The sequence below is a fragment of the Scyliorhinus torazame genome, chromosome 28 (assembly GCF_047496885.1).
Source record: "Scyliorhinus torazame isolate Kashiwa2021f chromosome 28, sScyTor2.1, whole genome shotgun sequence".
Lineage (NCBI taxonomy): Eukaryota > Metazoa > Chordata > Chondrichthyes > Carcharhiniformes > Scyliorhinidae > Scyliorhinus > Scyliorhinus torazame.
Genome location: NC_092734.1, coordinates 11,681,594 through 11,700,802, shown reverse-complemented (window position 1 = coordinate 11,700,802; position 19,209 = coordinate 11,681,594). Strand labels below are relative to the sequence as shown.

At 51.6% G+C, this 19,209-nt stretch overlaps 1 protein-coding gene across 1 annotated transcript in view; it reads right to left on the bottom strand.

The window, feature by feature from the left end:
• Nucleotides 1–19,209, bottom strand: part of LOC140403524 (heparan-alpha-glucosaminide N-acetyltransferase) — a 358,411-nt gene that overhangs the window by 218,118 nt on the left and 121,084 nt on the right. The window contains exon 5 of the mRNA XM_072491483.1: nt 17,497–17,566. Within this exon, the coding sequence (XP_072347584.1) occupies nt 17,497–17,566 (70 nt within the window). The remainder of the gene's footprint in view (nt 1–17,496; nt 17,567–19,209) is intronic.

The window sequence follows — 19,209 nt, the reverse complement described above, 5'->3', positions numbered from 1 at the left end:
CGCAGCAACACACACACACTCACAGCAACACACACTCGCAGCAACACACACACACACTCGCAGCAACACACACACTCGCAGCAACACACACTCACAGCAACACACACACTCACAGCAACACACACACTCGCAGCAACACACACACTCGCAGCAACACACACACTCGCAGCAACACACACTCACAGCAACACACACTCACAGCAACACACACACTCACAGCAACACACACACTCACAGCAACACACACACTCACAGCAACACACACTCACAGCAACACACACACTCGCAGCACAACACACACACTCGCAGCAACACACACACTCGCAGCAACACACACACACTCGCAGCAACACACACACACTCGCAGCAACACACACACTCACAGCAACACACACACTCGCAGCAACACACACTCGCAGCAACACACACTCGCAGCAACACACACTCACAGCAACACACACACTCGCAGCAACACACACACACTCGCAGCAACACACACACTCGCAGCAACACACACACACTCGCAGCAACACACACACACTCGCAGCAACACACACACACACTCGCAGCAACACACACACACACTCGCAGCAACACACACACTCGCAGCAACACACACTCGCAGCAACACACACTCGCAGCAACACACACACACTCGCAGCAACACACACACACTCGCAGCAACACACACACACACACTCGCAGCAACACACACACTCGCAGCAACACACACTCGCAGCAACACACACTCGCAGCAACACACACTCGCAGCAACACACACTCACAGCAACACACACTCACAGCAACACACACTCACAGCAACACACACACTCGCAGCAACACACACACACTCGCAGCAACACACACTCGCAGCAACACACACACACTCGCAGCAACACACACACGCTCGCAGCAACACACACACATACTCGCAGCAACACACACACACTCGCAGCAACACACACTCACAGCAACACACACTCACAGCAACACACACACTCACAGCAACACACACACTCACAGCAACACACACACTCGCAGCAACACACACTCACAGCAACACACACACTCGCAGCAACACACACACACTCGCAGCAACACACACACACTCGCAGCAACACACACTCACAGCAACACACACACACTCGCAGCAACACACACACACTCGCAGCAACACACACACACTCGCAGCAACACACACACTCGCTGCAACACGCACACTCACAGCAACACACACACACAGCAACACACACACTCGCAGCAACACACACTCGCAGCAACACACACACTCGCAGCAACACACACACTCGCAGCAACACACACACTCGCAGCAACACACACACTCGCAGCAACACACACACACTCGCAGCAACACACTCTCACAGCAACACACACTCACAGCAACACACACTCACTGCAACACACACTCACAGCAACACACACACTCGCAGCAACACACACACACTCGCAGCAACACACACACACTCGCAGCAACACACACACACTCGCAGCAACACACACACTCGCAGCAACACACACACTCGCAGCAACACACACACTCGCAGCAACACACACACACTCGCAGCAACACACACACTCGCAGCAACACACACTCACAGCAACACACACTCACTGCAACACACACTCACAGCAAGACACACTCACAGCAACACACACTCACAGCAACACACACTCACAGCAACACACACTCACAGCAACACACACACTCGCAGCAACACACACACACTCGCAGCAACACACACACTCGCAGCAACACACACACTCGCAGCAACACACACTCACAGCAACACACACTCACAGCAACACACACACTCACAGCAACACACACACTCACAGCAACGCACACTCACAGCAACACACACACTCGCAGCAACACACACACACTCGCAGCAACACACACACTCGCAGCAACACACACACACTCGCAGCAACAAACACACACTCGCAGCAACACACACACTCACAGCAACACACACACACTCGCAGCAACACACACTCGCAGCAACACACACTCGCAGCAACACACACTCACAGCAACACACACACTCGCAGCAACACACACACACTCGCAGCAACACACACACACACTCGCAGCAACACACACACACTCGCAGCAACACACACACACTCGCAGCAACACACACACACACTCGCAGCAACACACACACTCGCAGCAACACACACACTCGCAGCAACACACACACTCGCAGCAGCACACACACACTCACAGCAACACACACTCACAGCAACACACACACACACTCGCAGCAACACACACACTCGCAGCAACACACACTCACAGCAACACACACTCACAGCAACACACACTCACAGCAACACACACACTCACAGCAACACACACACTCACAGCAACACACACACTCGCAGCAACACACACACTCGCAGCAACACACACACAAACTCGCAGCAACACACACACACTCGCAGCAACACACACACTCGCAGCAACACACACACTCGCAGCAACACACACACACTCGCAGCAACAAACACACACTCGCAGCAACACACACACTCACAGCAACACACACACTCACAGCAACACACACACACTCGCAGCAACACACACACACTCGCAGCAACACACACTCGCAGCAACACACACTCGCAGCAACACACACTCGCAGCAACACACACACACTCGCAGCAACACACACACACTCGCAGCAACACACACACACTCGCAGCAACACACACACACTCGCAGCAACACACACACACTCGCAGCAACACACACACACACTCGCAGCAACACACACACTCGCAGCAACACACACACTCGCAGCAACACACACACTCGCAGCAGCACACACACACTCACAGCAACACACACTCGCAGCAACACACACACACACTCGCAGCAACACACACACTCGCAGCAACACACACTCACAGCAACACACACTCACAGCAACACACACACTCACAGCAACACACACACTCGCAGCAACACACACACTCGCAGCAACACACACTCACAGCAACACACACACTCGCAGCAACACACACACACTCGCAGCAACACACACACTCGCAGCAACACACACACACTCGCAGCAACACACACACACTCGCAGCAACACACACACACTCGCAGCAACACACACACACTCGCAGCAACACACACACTCACAGCAACACACACACTCACAGCAACACACACACACTCGCAGCAACACACACTCGCAGCAACACACACTCGCAGCAACACACACTCACAGCAACACACACACTCGCAGCAACACACACACACTCGCAGCAACACACACTCGCAGCAACACACACACACTCGCAGCAACACACACACGCTCGCAGCAACACACACACATACTCGCAGCAACACACACACACACTCGCAGCAACACACACACTCGCAGCAACACACACACTCGCAGCAACACACACCCACTCACAGCAACACACACACACTCGCAGCAACACACACACACTCGCAGCAACACACACACACACTCGCAGCAACACACACACACTCGCAGCAACACACACACTCTCAGCAACACACACACACTCGCAGCAACACACACACACTCGCAGCAACACACACACACACTCGCAGCAACACACACACACACTCGCAGCAACACACACACACTCGCAGCAACACACACACTCGCAGCAACACACACACACACTCGCAGCAACACACACACTCGCAGCAACACACACACTCGCAGCAACACACACACTCGCAGCAACACACACACTCGCAGCAACACACACACTCGCAGCAACACACACACTCGCAGCAACACACACACACACTCGCAGCAACACACACACACTCGCAGCAACACACACACTCGCAGCAACACACACACAAACTCGCAGCAACACACACACACTCGCAGCAACACACACACTCGCAGCAACACACACACTCGCAGCAACACACACGCACAGCAGCACACACTCACAGCAACACACACACTCACAGCAACACACACGCTCACAGCAACACACACACTCACAGCAACACACACTCACAGCAACACACACACTCACAGCAACACACACTCACAGCAACACACACACTCACAGCAACACACACACTCACAGCAACACACACACACTCACAGCAACACACACTCACAGCAACACACACACTCGCAGCAACACACACACTCGCAGCAACACACACACACACTCACAGCAACACACACATTTGCAGCAACACACACTCACAGCAACACACACACTCGCAGCAACACACACACACTCGCAGCAACACACACACACACTCGCAGCAACACACACACACTCGCAGCAACACACACACACACTCGCAGCAACACACACACTCGCAGCAACACACACACTCGCAGCAGCACACACACACTCACAGCAACACACACTCGCAGCAACACACACACTCGCAGCAACACACACTCACAGCAACACACACTCACAGCAACACACACACTCACAGCAACACACACACTCGCAGCAACACACACACTCGCAGCAACACACACTCACAGCAACACACACACTCGCAGCAACACACACACACTCGCAGCAACACACACACTCGCAGCAACACACACACACTCGCAGCAACACACACACACTCGCAGCAACACACACACACTCGCAGCAACACACACACACTCGCAGCAACACACACACACTCGCAGCAACACACACACACTCGCAGCAACACACACACACTCGCAGCAACACACACACTCACAGCAACACACACACTCACAGCAACACACACACTCACAGCAACACACACACACTCGCAGCAACACACACTCGCAGCAACACACACTCGCAGCAACACACACTCACAGCAACACACACACTCGCAGCAACACACACACACTCGCAGCAACACACACTCGCAGCAACACACACACACTCGCAGCAACACACACACGCTCGCAGCAACACACACACATACTCGCAGCAACACACACACACACTCGCAGCAACACACACACTCGCAGCAACACACACACTCGCAGCAACACACACCCACTCACAGCAACACACACACACTCGCAGCAACACACACACACTCGCAGCAACACACACACACACACTCGCAGCAACACACACACACTCGCAGCAACACACACACTCTCAGCAACACACACACACTCGCAGCAACACACACACACTCGCAGCAACACACACACACACTCGCAGCAACACACACACACTCGCAGCAACACACACACTCGCAGCAACACACACACACACTCGCAGCAACACACACACTCGCAGCAACACACACACTCGCAGCAACACACACACTCGCAGCAACACACACACTCGCAGCAACACACACACTCGCAGCAACACACACACTCGCAGCAACACACACACTCGCAGCAACACACACACACTCGCAGCAACACACACACACTCGCAGCAACACACACACTCGCAGCAACACACACACAAACTCGCAGCAACACACACACACTCGCAGCAACACACACACTCGCAGCAACACACACACTCGCAGCAACACACACGCACAGCAGCACACACTCACAGCAACACACACACTCACAGCAACACACACGCTCACAGCAACACACACACTCACAGCAACACACACTCACAGCAACACACACACTCACAGCAACACACACTCACAGCAACACACACACTCACAGCAACACACACACTCACAGCAACACACACACTCACAGCAACACACACACTCACAGCAACACACACACACTCACAGCAACACACACTCACAGCAACACACACACTCGCAGCAACACACACACTCGCAGCAACACACACACACACTCACAGCAACACACACATTTGCAGCAACACACACTCGCAGCAACACACACACTCACAGCACCACACACACTCGCAGCAACACACACTCACAGCAACACACACTCACAGCAACACACACACTCGCAGCAACACACACACACACTCACAGCAACACACACACACACAGCAACACACACACTCGCAGCAACACACACTCACAGCAACACACACACTCACAGCAACACACACACACTCACAGCAACACACACACTCGCAGCAACGCACTCACTCACAGCAACACGCACACACTCACAGCAACACACACACTCGCAGCAACCCACACACTCGCAGCAACACACACACACTCGCAGCAACACACACACACTCACAGCAACCCACACACACTCACAGCAACACACACACTCGCAGCAACACACACACTCGCAGCAACACACACACACTCGCAGCAACACACACACTCGCAGCAACACACACACTCGCAGCAGCACACACACACACTCGCAGCAACACTCACACTCACAGCAACACACACACACACTCACAGCAACGCACACACTCACAGCAACACACACACACTCACAGCAACACGCACACTCACAGCAACACACACACTCGCAGCAGCACACACACTCGCAGCAACACACACACACTCGCAGCAACACACACACTCGCAGCAACACACACACACACTCGCAGCAACACACACACTCACAGCAACACACACACACTCGCAGCAACACACACACTCGCAGCAACACACACAGACACTCGCAGCAACACACACACTCGCAGCAACACACACACTCGCAGCAACACACACACACTCGCAGCAACACACACACTCGCAGCAACACACACACTCGCAGCAACACACACACACTCGCAGCAACACACGCACACTCGCAGCAACACACACACTCACAGCAACACACACACTCGCAGCAACACACACAGTCGCAGCAACACACACACTCGCAGCAACACACACACACACTCGCAGCAACACACACTCACAGCAACACACACTCGCAGCAACACACACTCACAGCAACACACACTCACAGCAACACACACACTCACAGCAACACACACTCACAGCCATACACACACTCGCAGCAACACACACACACTCGCAGCAACACACACACTCGCAGCAACACACACACTCGCAGCAACACACACACTCGCAGCAACACACACACTCGCAGCAACACACACACACACTCGCAGCAACACACACACGCTCGCAGCAACACACACACACACTCGCAGCAACACACACACTCGCAGCAACACACACACACTCGCAGCAACACACACACTCGCAGCAACACACACACTCGCAGCAACACACACACTCGCAGCAATACACACACTCGCAGCAATACACACACTCGCAGCAATACACACGCACAGTTACATACACATGCATACTGCAACATGCACACATTGAAACAATGACACCCTCACAAAGTACACACACACTGCAACACACACAGCAGCTTCAGTATAACAGCAGCCCATTGGAAGTCCTATCAACAATTAAAATGTTGTATTAAGCAGCTTTGACATTATGACAAAGTTGGGCAACATTGTGTAATGGTGTAAAGAAATGCTGATGTCCATGGTGGCTGCTAAATGGAGGATGCTGTGCAGTATAAAGAGAAATTGCCAAAAGCATATCGCAGGCAGTAATCTGAGACCAGAGGCTGAAGTATAACTGAGCCTTAATCTTTCAGTGTTCATCAACACACATCAACGTCCCTGAACAATGTCAACCAAGATGACCGTCAGAAAATTATTTTAAAATGTCTCCCACAGAATAGTAGGTCATATTCCATTTAAAAATTAAAATGAAATTCTACTATCTGTGTAAATATACAAGGATGCACAATATATGTGTGTGTATAACTAATGTATGTGTGTGTATAACTAATGTATGTGTGTGTATAACAATGTATGTGTGTGTATAACAATGTATGTGTGTGTATAACTAATGTAGATGTGTGTATAACTAATTGTATGTGTTCATATATGACAATGTATGTGTGCAGATATAACAATATATGTGTGTGTATAACAACGTATGTGTGTGTAACAATGTATATGTGTGTATAACAACGTATGTGTGTGTAACAATGTATATGTGTGTATAACAATGTATGTGTGTGTAACAATGTATGTGCATGCATAACAATGTATGTGTGTGTGTAACAATGTATGTGTGTGTGTGTAACAATGTATGTGTGTATGCATAACAATCTATGTGTGTAACACGGTATGTGTGTGTGACAATGTATATGCATAACAATGTATGTGTGTGTAAGAATGTATGTGTGTGTAAGAATGTATGTGTGTGTAACAATGTATGTGTGTGTGTGACAATGTATGTGCTTGCATAACAATGTATGTGTGTGTGTAACAATGTATGTGCTTGCATAACAATGTATGTGTGTGTAACAATTTATGTGTGTGTAACAATGTATGTGTGTGTAACACTTTATGTGTGTGTGTAACAATGTATGTGTGTATGTAACAATGTATGTCCTTGCATAACAATGTATGTGTGTATAACAATGTATGTGTGTGTGTAACAATGTATGTGTGTGTGTAACAATGTATGTGCTTGCATAACAATGTATGTGTGTGTGTAACAATGTATGTGTGTGTGTGTAACCATGGGCGAAATTCTCCCCCAACGGCGGGATGTCCGCCGACTGGCGCCAAAGCCGGCGCCAATCAGACGGGCATCGCGCCGGCCCAAAGGTGCGGAAGGCTCCGCATCTTTGGCGGCCTAGCCCCAACATTGAGGGGCTAGGCCGACGCCGGAGGGATTTCCGCCCCGCCAGCTGGCGGAAATGCGGCGCATGCGCGGGAGCATCAGCGGCCGCTGTCAGTTTCCCAGCGCATGCGCGGGAGCGTCAGCGGCCGCTGTCAGTTTCCCGCGCATGCGCAGTGGGGAGAGTCTCTTCCGCCTCCGCCATGGTGGAGGCCGTAGCGGAGGCGGAAGGGAAAGAGTGCCCCCACGGCACAGGCCCACCCGCGGATCGGTGGGCCCCGATCGCGGGCCAGGCCACCGTGGGGGTACCCCCCGGGGTCAGATCGCCCCCCGCCCCCCCCCCCCCCCAGGACCCCGGAGCCCGCCCACGCCGCCTGGTCCCGCCGGTAAATACCAGGTTTGATTTACGTCGGCGGGACAGGCAATTCCTGGGCGGGACTTCGGCCCATCAGGGCCGGAGAATCCAGAGGGGGTTCCGCCAACCGGCGCGGCCGGATTCCCGCCCCCGCCCAATCTCCGGGAGCGGAGACTTCGGCGGGGGCGGGGGCGGGATTCACGGCGGCCAACGGCCATTCTCCGACCCGGCGGGGGGTCGGAGAATGACGCCCAATGTATGTGTAGCAAAAGAGATTAAAATCATCCCAATGCTCACAAATAAAAGGATGGGCAAAATCAGTTTCAATCCCATTCTGTTCATTTTATGGTTTAGACATTAATAAATTGCTTTAACTTCATTCTTGAGGTTTGTGATATCAGCAGAGTCAAGGAGATATTCTCGTAATCAATAACCTCTTTATAAATCAGTATCAAATAACTTAAATTGTTGAATGGAATTTTTAAACCGTTATATCAACAGAACTGGCATATATTAATATGATGGCGTAGTGATGTCACTGGACCAGTAATCCAGAGGTCCTTGTGATGGAGGTTCAAATCCCACCCCAGCAGCTGGTAGAATTTAAATTTTATTAATAAAATCTGGGGTTGATAGCTACTCTTAACGGTGACCGTGACACCATCATTGATTGTTGTAAAAATCTATCTGGTTCGCTGTTGTCCTAAAGGGAGGGAAATCTGCTGTCCTTACCCGGCCTGACCTACATGTGACTCCAGACCTGTAGCAATGTATTCCAACAGCGTTTGCAGGGTAAGGATGAACCTTTCCAGTCCTTTCTCACCCACCTCCGCATCCTTGCGCAGTCCTGTAATTACGGGCCCGCCTCCGACTCCATGATACGCGACCAGATCGTTTTCGGTGTTCAGTCGGACCCCCTACGCCACCAGCTCCTCAAAATAAAGCAGCTCACCCTAGCGACCGCCATCGAGCCCTGCGTGCTACATGAACACGCCACTAGTCGGCATTCCCACATCCAAACGGCTGAAACGGCGCGGCAAGGTCCCCACAAGGCAGAATGGGTCCAAGTAATCGAGCAACTCCAGGGCCTCAGCCTGGATGAGGGTGGCCATTTTGCGCGCTTTTCGCGGACTCCCGCGCTTGTGTGCACCGAACGAGGGGACAGCAACGTCGACGAACGTACTGCGCAGGCACGCACCGCGGACGGCTGCACCACGCATGCGCGGTAGCGCAGCGAACGTGCTGACGCTACAACGTGCGGCAACTGTGGCTCCGCCCACTTAAAGCGGCAATGTGCTGCCAAATCCTGACAATGCCTGAGATGTGGCAAACTTGGCCACTATGCTGCTTTACGCAGATCAGGTCGGCCTGCCAATTCGTATCGCTCCTGCCAGCCTCGCAGGAATGTCCGGGCCATTCAACCCATGGTCACCGAGTCCGATGCGGACCTACTACCCGATATTGACACCGAGGACCCGAAGGTGCCTTTTCGAGTCGGTATCGTTACAAAAAACAGGGTGTCCCCGAAGCAAAGAATCCAGCCTCTATTGGTATGCAGCATCGATCCAGACGATGAGTGGTGTGCCACCCTTACGGTCAACCGGTCCCAAATGCGATTCCGCCTGGACACTGGTGCCTCCGCCAATCTCATTGCGCGGTCTGACCTCCAAAGCCTTTGTGTCAAACCAGCCATCCTCCCATCAGCCTGCCAGCTATTAGATTACACTGGCAATGCCATTGCTGCCAGCGGCTCGTGTCAACTTGAAGTGATGCACAGGTCACGCAAAGCCATCCTTCCCTTTGAAATCGTGGGCTCCTCGAAAGCCTCCCTGCTTGGCGCGCAGTCATGCAAGCTGTTGAACCTAGTTCAGAGAGTTCACTCTCTCTCTCCTGCTGACGCGTCTGCCTTTCAGGACACCGACTTCAGGGCGCAGCTCAACGCCATCATCGACCAGCACCACAACGTCTTCGAGGGCATGGGCACGCTCCCATATACCTACAAGATCTTATTGAAACAGAATGCCACGCCTGTGGTGCACGCACCTCGCAGGGTCCCAGCACCCCTTAAGGACCGCCTCAAGCAGCAGCTGCAGGACCTCCAGAACAAAGGAGTGATTTCCAAAGTCACGGAACCGACCAACTGGGTCAGTTCCATGGTATGTGACAAAGCCTTCTGGCAAATTGATAATTTGCATTGATCCCAAGGACCTAAATCGCAATATCATGAGGGAGCATTATCCAATTCCCAAGCGCGAAGAGCTCAGATGTCAGATGGCTCGCGCCAAGCTCTTCACCAAACTCGACGCATCAAAAGTATTCTGGCAAATCCAGCTCGATAAATCCAGCAGGAAAATTTGCACATTTAATACCCCCTTTGGCAAATATTGTTACAACAAGATGCCGTTCGGGATCATGGGCGAAATTCTCCCCAAACGGCGCGATGTCCGCCGACTGGCGCCCAAAACGGCGTCAATCAGACGGGCATCGCGCCGCCCCAAAGGTGCGGAATGCTCCGCATCTTTGGGGGCCGAGCCCCAACATTGAGGGGCTAGGCCGGCGCCGGAGGGATTTCCGCCCCGCCAGCTGGCAAAAACGGCCTTTGTTGCCCCGCCAGCTGGCGAGGAAATGACATGTCGGGGCAGCGCATGCGCGGGAGCGTCAGCGGCCGCTGACAGTTTCCCGCGCATGCGCAGTGGAGAGAGTCCTCTTCCGCCTCCGCCATGGTGGAGACCGTTGCGGAGGCGGAAGGGAAAGAGTGCCCCCATGGCATAGGCCCGCCCGCGGATCGGTGGGCCCCGATCGCGGGCCAGGCCACCGTGGGGGAACCCCCCGGGGTCAGATCGCCCCTCGCCCCCCCCCCCCAGGACCCCAGAGCCCGCCCGTGCCGCCTTGTCCCGCCGGTAAGAAAGGTACTTTAATTTACGCCGGCGGGACAGGTATTTTAGCGGTGGGACTTCAGCCCATCCGGGCCGGAGAATCGAGCGGGGGGGCCCGCCAACCGGCGCGGCGCGATTCCCACCCCCGCCGAATCTCCGGTGCCGGAGACTTCGGCAACCGGCGGGGGCGGGATTCACAACAGCCCCCAGCGATTCTCCAACCCGGCGGGGGGTCGGAGAATGATGCCCCAGATCTGCATCAGAAGTGTTCCATAGGATTATGGAACAAATGATGGAAGGCATTGAAGGTGTTCGCGTCTATGTCGATGACATAATCATTTGGTCCACCACCCCGCAGGAGCATGTTAGTCGCCTCCAGCGCGTATTCAGACGTATACATGAGCATGGCCTCCGCCTCAACAGGGCCAAATGCTCTTTTGGTCAGACGGAACTCAAGTTCCTCGGGGACCACATCTCCCAACTGGGTGTGCGGCCGGATGCGGACAAGGTAGCTGCCATCACAGCTATGAAAACACCAGAGGACAAGAAAGCAGTCCTCCGATTTCTGGGCATGGTCAATTTTTTAGGGAAATTTATCCCTAACCTCGCCTCTCATACCACGGCTCTCAGGAACCTGGTCAGGAAGACGACAGACTTCCAATGGCTCCCTGCCCATGAGCGCGAATGGAGAGAACTCAAAGCAAAACTGACCACGGCCCCTGTCTTAGCTTTCTTTGATCCAGCAAAGGAGACCAAAATTTTGACCGATGCCAGCCAATTCGGCATTGGGGCAGTACTCCTGCAATGTGATGAGGCCTCATCATGGGCCCTCGTTGCATATGCGTCACGTGCGATGACCCCCACGGAGCAGCGCTACACGCAGATAGAAAAGGAGTGCCTGGGCCTTCTGACCGGTGTGGTTAAGTTTCACGGTTATGTCTACGGACTTCCTCAATTCACCGTCGAGACCGACCATCACCCGCTGGTCAATATAATACAGAAAGACTTGAACGATATGACACCTCACCTCCAGCGTATTCTTCTCAAGCTCCGGCGATATGACTTCCAGCTGGTATACACCCCAGGCAAAGACCTCATCATTGCTGACGCTCTCTCCAGGGCAGTCAACACTCCGTGTGACCCAGCGGGATTCGTCTGACAGGATGACGCCCGTGTGTCATTGGCGGCCTCCAATCTACCTGCCACAGATGAATGCTTTGTCCAAATTCACCGCGAGACGGCGGCTGACCCCTTGCTACAGCGTGTCATGCGTCACCTAATGGACGGGTGGCTCAAGAGGCAATGCCCTCAGTTCTATAATGTCAGAGATGATCTGGCGGTAGTAGACGGGGTTCTTCTAAAACTGGGCCGCATTGTCATCCCGCATAGCATGCGCCAACTTGTCCTGGAACAACTACACGAGGGCCACCTTGGCGTGGAAAAGTGCCGCTGACGGGCCTGAGAGGCAGTGTACTGGCCCGGCGTTAATGAGGACATAGCCAACACAGTGCTCAACTGCCCCACTTGTCAGCGCTTCCAGCCGGCCCAACCACGTGAGACCCTGCAGCCCCATCAGTTGGTCACGTCACCATGGACCAAGGTGGGCATCGACCTGTTCCACGCGCTGGGTAGAGACTATGTCCTGATCGTGGACTACTTTTCAAATTACCCTGAGGATTGGATTGGATTGGATTGGATTTGTTCATTGTCACGTGTACCGAGGTACAGTGGAAAGTATTTTCACGGTGACACGGTTGCACGACATCACCTCGTCTGCAGTCATTCATGCATGTAAAGAAACATTTGCTCGACACGGCATCCCGCTCTCGGTTATATCGGACAATGGCCCCTGCTTTGCCAGCTAGGAATGGTCCAACTTTGCCAGGCAGTACAATTTTGCCCATGTGACATCCAGTCCCCCGTACCCCCAATCCAACCGCAAAGCGGAGAAGGGAGTACATATAGTCAAACGGCTCCTATGCAAGGCTGCCGATGCTGGGTCCGATTTCTACCTTACCTTGCTGGCCTATCTCTCCGCCCCGCTGTCCACTGGCCTGTCGTCAGCCCAGTTACTCATGGGTCGCACCCTGAGGACGACGGTGCCGTCCATACATGTCCCAAACCTCGACCACATTCCGGTCCTTTGCCAGATGCAGCTGTCTCGTGCACAGGACAAGGCGGCTCATGACTCCAGTGCAGCTGATCTCCCTGCTCTGGCTGCAGATGACAATGTCCGCGTCCATCTTCCAGATGGGGGCTGGTCTGCAACCGCTGTTGCCCTTCGGCAGGTGGCCCCCCACTCGTTCCTGGTTCGCCTACCGGATGGCTCTATTCTGCGCTGCAATCGACGCGCCCTTCGTCTCGTTCCACGCTCGCCACGTGATCCTCCACTGTCACCTCGCCCTCCTGCTGACCCTGCCACGGACTATGCAGAGCTCCCTGTCACTCTGCATTCCCCTGACTCTGACGCAGTGTAGCCCGCTCCTGAACCGGCGGCTCTCGACCCACCCTTGAGGCGGTCAACCAGAATTCGTCGCCCACCTCAGAGACTTAATTTATGAACTTGCGGACTTATAGACTCTCTGAATTGTTTCGTTGCTTTGTTTGATCGTTCCCCTGGTTTGTATACAGTGTTGATCTTGTTATTCTTGTTGCATACTGCTTCTCTGCACCAGACACCTTCCCATGTAAATAGCTTAGTTCTCATGTACGTAGTCCTGTAAATATGTCTTCGCACCCCACACGTAGTTAGGAACATTCTCACCATACATTATTTATTGCCACACACATACATTCTTTTATAAAAGGGGGGATGTCATAATATACACCAGTATATCATGGTGCAGAGACACACACTGATGGACACACAGTGGGACCAATCAACACACACAACACCGCAGCCAATCACCAGTTAGAGCACACTCATTATAAAGACAGGGGGCATCAGAGTTCCCGCTCATTCGGGATGCAGCCTCCTACAAGGACAGAGTTTACAGCTTACAGCACAGATCCTCACCATGTGCGGAGTGCATAGATTGATTCGGACAGGCACAGATCTTTAGTTTAATCTTTAGTTAACATCGTGTTAACCCACAGTGAAACTATGTTCAACAATTTCTAACTTAATAAAATAGTGTTGCACTAATTTTAAGTGTTGGTGGCCTGTATGTGTTCCCCAAATCCAGAGCATCCAACACATCAAGGGGAGCATCTGGTGTCCCTTTCCATGGACGACTTTCTGTTGTATGTAATGGACCCTCTCTCTAGTGTGGGAGGCATTCAGTACATTTGGTTCTTTTTCGGGTTATAAACTCACTACTCACTAAGGAGTTTCTGGTGAACCCTCTGGGAAAGGGTGTGGGCCTGGAGAAATTGCCGGTTCGGTTGACCAGGCCGAATTTTGGATGTTTGGGAATACAGGTGAGGCCTTGATTTTGGCCAGACTGTAGAAGGAGTGAAGGAGGATTTGAAAAGGTGGGATGCCCTCCCGTTATCATTGGAGGGAAGGGTCCGGACAGTGAAAATGACAGGCCTTCCAAAATTCTTATTTGTATTTCAGAATCTCCCAATCTTTTTTGTCGAAGTCATTTTTTGGGAGGCTTAACAAATTGGTTTAGACTTTTGTATGGGCGGGCACGACCTCTTGGGTCGAGTGAAACGATTTATAGAGAGATAGGCAGTCAGGGGGGTTTGGCATTGCCCAAGTAGTAATTAGATGAATTATTACTGGGCAGTGAATATTGAGAAGGTTCGGAGATGGGTCGTGGAGGAAAGATCAGTTTAGGGGAGATGGAGGAGGTCTCCTGCACTGGGACGTGTTTGAAAGCACTGGTGACGGCCCCTCTTCCGTTTTCGCAAGCCAGTGGGAGTAGCTTCCTTAAGAATATGGAACCAGTTCAGGCAACATTTTAAGCTGGAGTCGATGCTGCTAAGGGCGGCAATATGTCAGAACCATAGATTTGTCACAGCAGGGTTGGACTCGGCGTACAGGGTCTGGGAACAGGAGGGGTAGAGAGGTTTAGGGATTTGTTTGTGGAGGGTGGGTTTGCAGGGTTGGAGGAACTGGCGGAAAAGTTTCATCTTCTGGGTTCAGGTTAGGAAGGAGGTCTCCAAGTTTCCTCGGTGGCCGCCCCCCTCTCTGGTGGATAAGGTAGTGTCGTTGGATGAGATAGGGGACGGGAAGGTCTCTGATATTTATGGGCACTTAATGGAGAGGGAGAGGGCTTCGCTGGAGGAGATAAAGAGAAAACGGGAGGAAGGGATGGGGTGTGCATTTGATTGGGGGGGGGGGGGATGTGGAGTGAGGCCCTACACAGGGTAAACTCTACCTCCTCCTGTGCGAGACTGGACCAGATCCAGTGTGTTGGTGCTAATTACGGCACTTTTGAGTTTTTTTTGTTTGGGTTCTTCTTTTATTTTGTTCACTTTTTATTCCACGTTGTCCTCTTGCGTGGTGCACCGTTCTTGAGGGAAGAGGATTAAAAGCAGACTTGCCCTTCGACCTGCCCAATGTCTACGCAGAATTAGAAAGTAGCCTTTAGTGTGGCAGTTTCACAGTTTGCCTTGGAAACCGTTTCGTACACCCTGATTGATTTGCAAATCAGAAAACCAGGGTCGTGCTCTGTTGCCCCTCTCCCAGGGCTGACACATCACAGAATCCCTGCAGTGCAGAAGGAGGCCATTCGGCCTCTGAAACAGCACCCCACCTAGGGTCACTCCATCACCCTATCCCCAGTAACCCCACCTAATCATATTGTAACCATCTCCGCTTGTTTCAATTTATGTTACTCTATTGGAAACAATGAAAAGCAATCTCATAATGTTATACTGTCATGTGACTGTCCCTTTAAGAAAGGTTTTGTTTTATCACACGGCTTGTAGCACGGCTGCAGTGATGTCATTTGTGGGTGGAGCTGGGCTGTGGCTGTCAGGTGAGAGGGGGTTTTAGTGTTTTGGTTACAGTTTTGGTTTGTTGGTTTGTTCTGCAGGAAGTTCCCCTGGTTTCTCTTTTTATTTTAAAGCTGTTCCAGTGAACTTAAAGCACATTGGGTGCGGCAAAATGCCGTGGTAACTTTAAAGCTAGAGTTGCTTTCTGTAAGGCGTTTTGAATCTGCTGGTTAGAGGCTGGACTAGAATCTCCGTGAAAGAATCAGTCCCATTCAAGTGAGACTACAGTGTGCTAGCCACGCCCTTGTAAGGGGTTTTGGTTTATTGGATTTTGTATTGAATTGGAACAGCTAAGGGGGATTCATTAAGAGTTATACATAGATTACTGTAGCTGTTGAGTGTTTTTTCATGTTTGTAATTAATAACAAATTCTTGCTAAGCGTTTTATATATGTTAACTACATTCTTATAATAAACTTTGTTTTTGATAAAAATGCCTAGGAAGTTTGATGAATCACACCTGAAGTGAAGGCACTTCTGCTCATCAATTTCAACATAAAAGTTATAGGTCAGGTGACCTTTACAATACACTTTGGAATGTCTAAGCCTTGGCCCATAACAATACCCATACAGCTTAACATCCATCATAGGTCATTCAGTTGGGCGTTTTCAATTTTTAATTCGGTTTTCCGGCATTCTTGGGTTGCTTTTGCAGAATTATCAGTTCCATGAACGTTGAATAGGTTAGGACATGAAGAGTATTACCTGCTAAGATAGCATCCTGTTGCATAAATAAAAGTCAATCCCACGATGATAGCAAATGCAATGGCGATAGCTGTGGATGAAAAGTAGGAAAATGTTACTTTTGCTGGTGATGATTATTTTGTACCACGATCTCAGGATGACCCAGGATGACTATAGAAATTCTTCGGGCGAGCACTGCAATAGATGTCACTGACAAATGGATAGGGTGAGCTTTAGTGAGCCTCGCCTACTTAACTTCACCTTCGTCTCTCCTATATTTACCTTACCAGTAGATATTATTCAAAGTCATATTATTTCAACTCAAATTTCAGATTCAGGGTCCAAGGATTTAATCCTCCCACATTGTTGCATCGCCACACTCAGCTGCATTATGTTGGAAAGTAACTGAGGCAATATCAGACCTCAGCAGCAAGGTAGCACAAGTGGCTAGCACTGTGGTGTCACAGCACCTGGGTCCCAGGTTCGATTCCCCACTGGGTCACTGTCTGTGCGGAGTCTACATAAGGGCAGCACGGTAGCATTGTGGTTAGCACAATTGCTTCACAGCTCCAGGGTCCCAGGTTCGATTCCTGGCTTGGGTCACTGTCTGTGCGGAGTCTGCACGTTCTCCCCGTGTGTGCGTGGGTTACCTCCGGGTACTCCGGTTTCCTCCCACAGTCCAAAGATGTGCATGTTAGGTGGATTGGCTATGCTAAATTGCCCTTAGTGTCCAAAATTGCCCTTAGTGTTGGGTTGGATTCCTGGGTTATGGGGATAGGGTGGAGGTGTGGGCTTGGGTAGGGTGCGCTTTCCAAGAGCCAGTGTAGACTCGCTGGGCTGAATGGCCTCCTTCTGCACTGTAAATTCTATGAAATTCTATGAAATACTCATTATCCCCTGTCTGTGTGGGTTTCCTCCAGGTGCTCCAGTTTCCTCCCACAGTGCTAAGACGTGCAGGTTAGGTGGATTGGCCATGCTAAAATTGCCATAGTGTCTAAGAGGGGTTAGTGGGTTACGGGGATAGGGTGGAAGTGAGGGCTTAAGTGGGTCGGTGCAGACTCGATGGGCCGAATGGCCTCCTTCGGCACTGTATGTTCTATGTTCAGACAGTTCCCCAGTAGGAAGATCTATCACAGCCTTTATTGCAATGTCTAGAAGTCGACAGTCTGCCTAGTAACCTGCATTCGAGATTCTCGACTTCACAGATAATGACAAAGTGTAGAAAAGGAAAGAAGCCTCAACTGGACTAATGTGTCAAATTCTGGGGACCACACTTTAGGAAGGATGTGAAGGCTTTAGTGGAGGTACAAAAACCTTCACGAGAATAGCTCCAGGGATGAGGAACTTCAGCTATGTGGACAGGTCAGAGAAACTGGGGCTGTTCTCCTGGAGAATATTAAGTGACAATATGACCGAGGTTTTCAAAACCATGAGGCTTTTGGACGGAGTAGGTTGGGAGAAACCTCCCATTCGAGGCACCTCAGACACTGAAGCAGTCCATGTGCAAATGTAGCAAGATTTGGGCAACACCCAGGCTTGGGCTGGCAAGAGGGTTCTGCCAAACTTCTAAATGGCACCAAATTCATTTTTAAACAATTCAGAACCCTCTTGTCCTATATTTTCCTCCATTTATTGGGGGGGGGGGGGGGGGGGGGGCAGGATTAGGGTATCGAGATGGATGATCGTCCATGATCATAATGAACGGCAGAGTAGGCTCAATGGGCCGAATGGCCT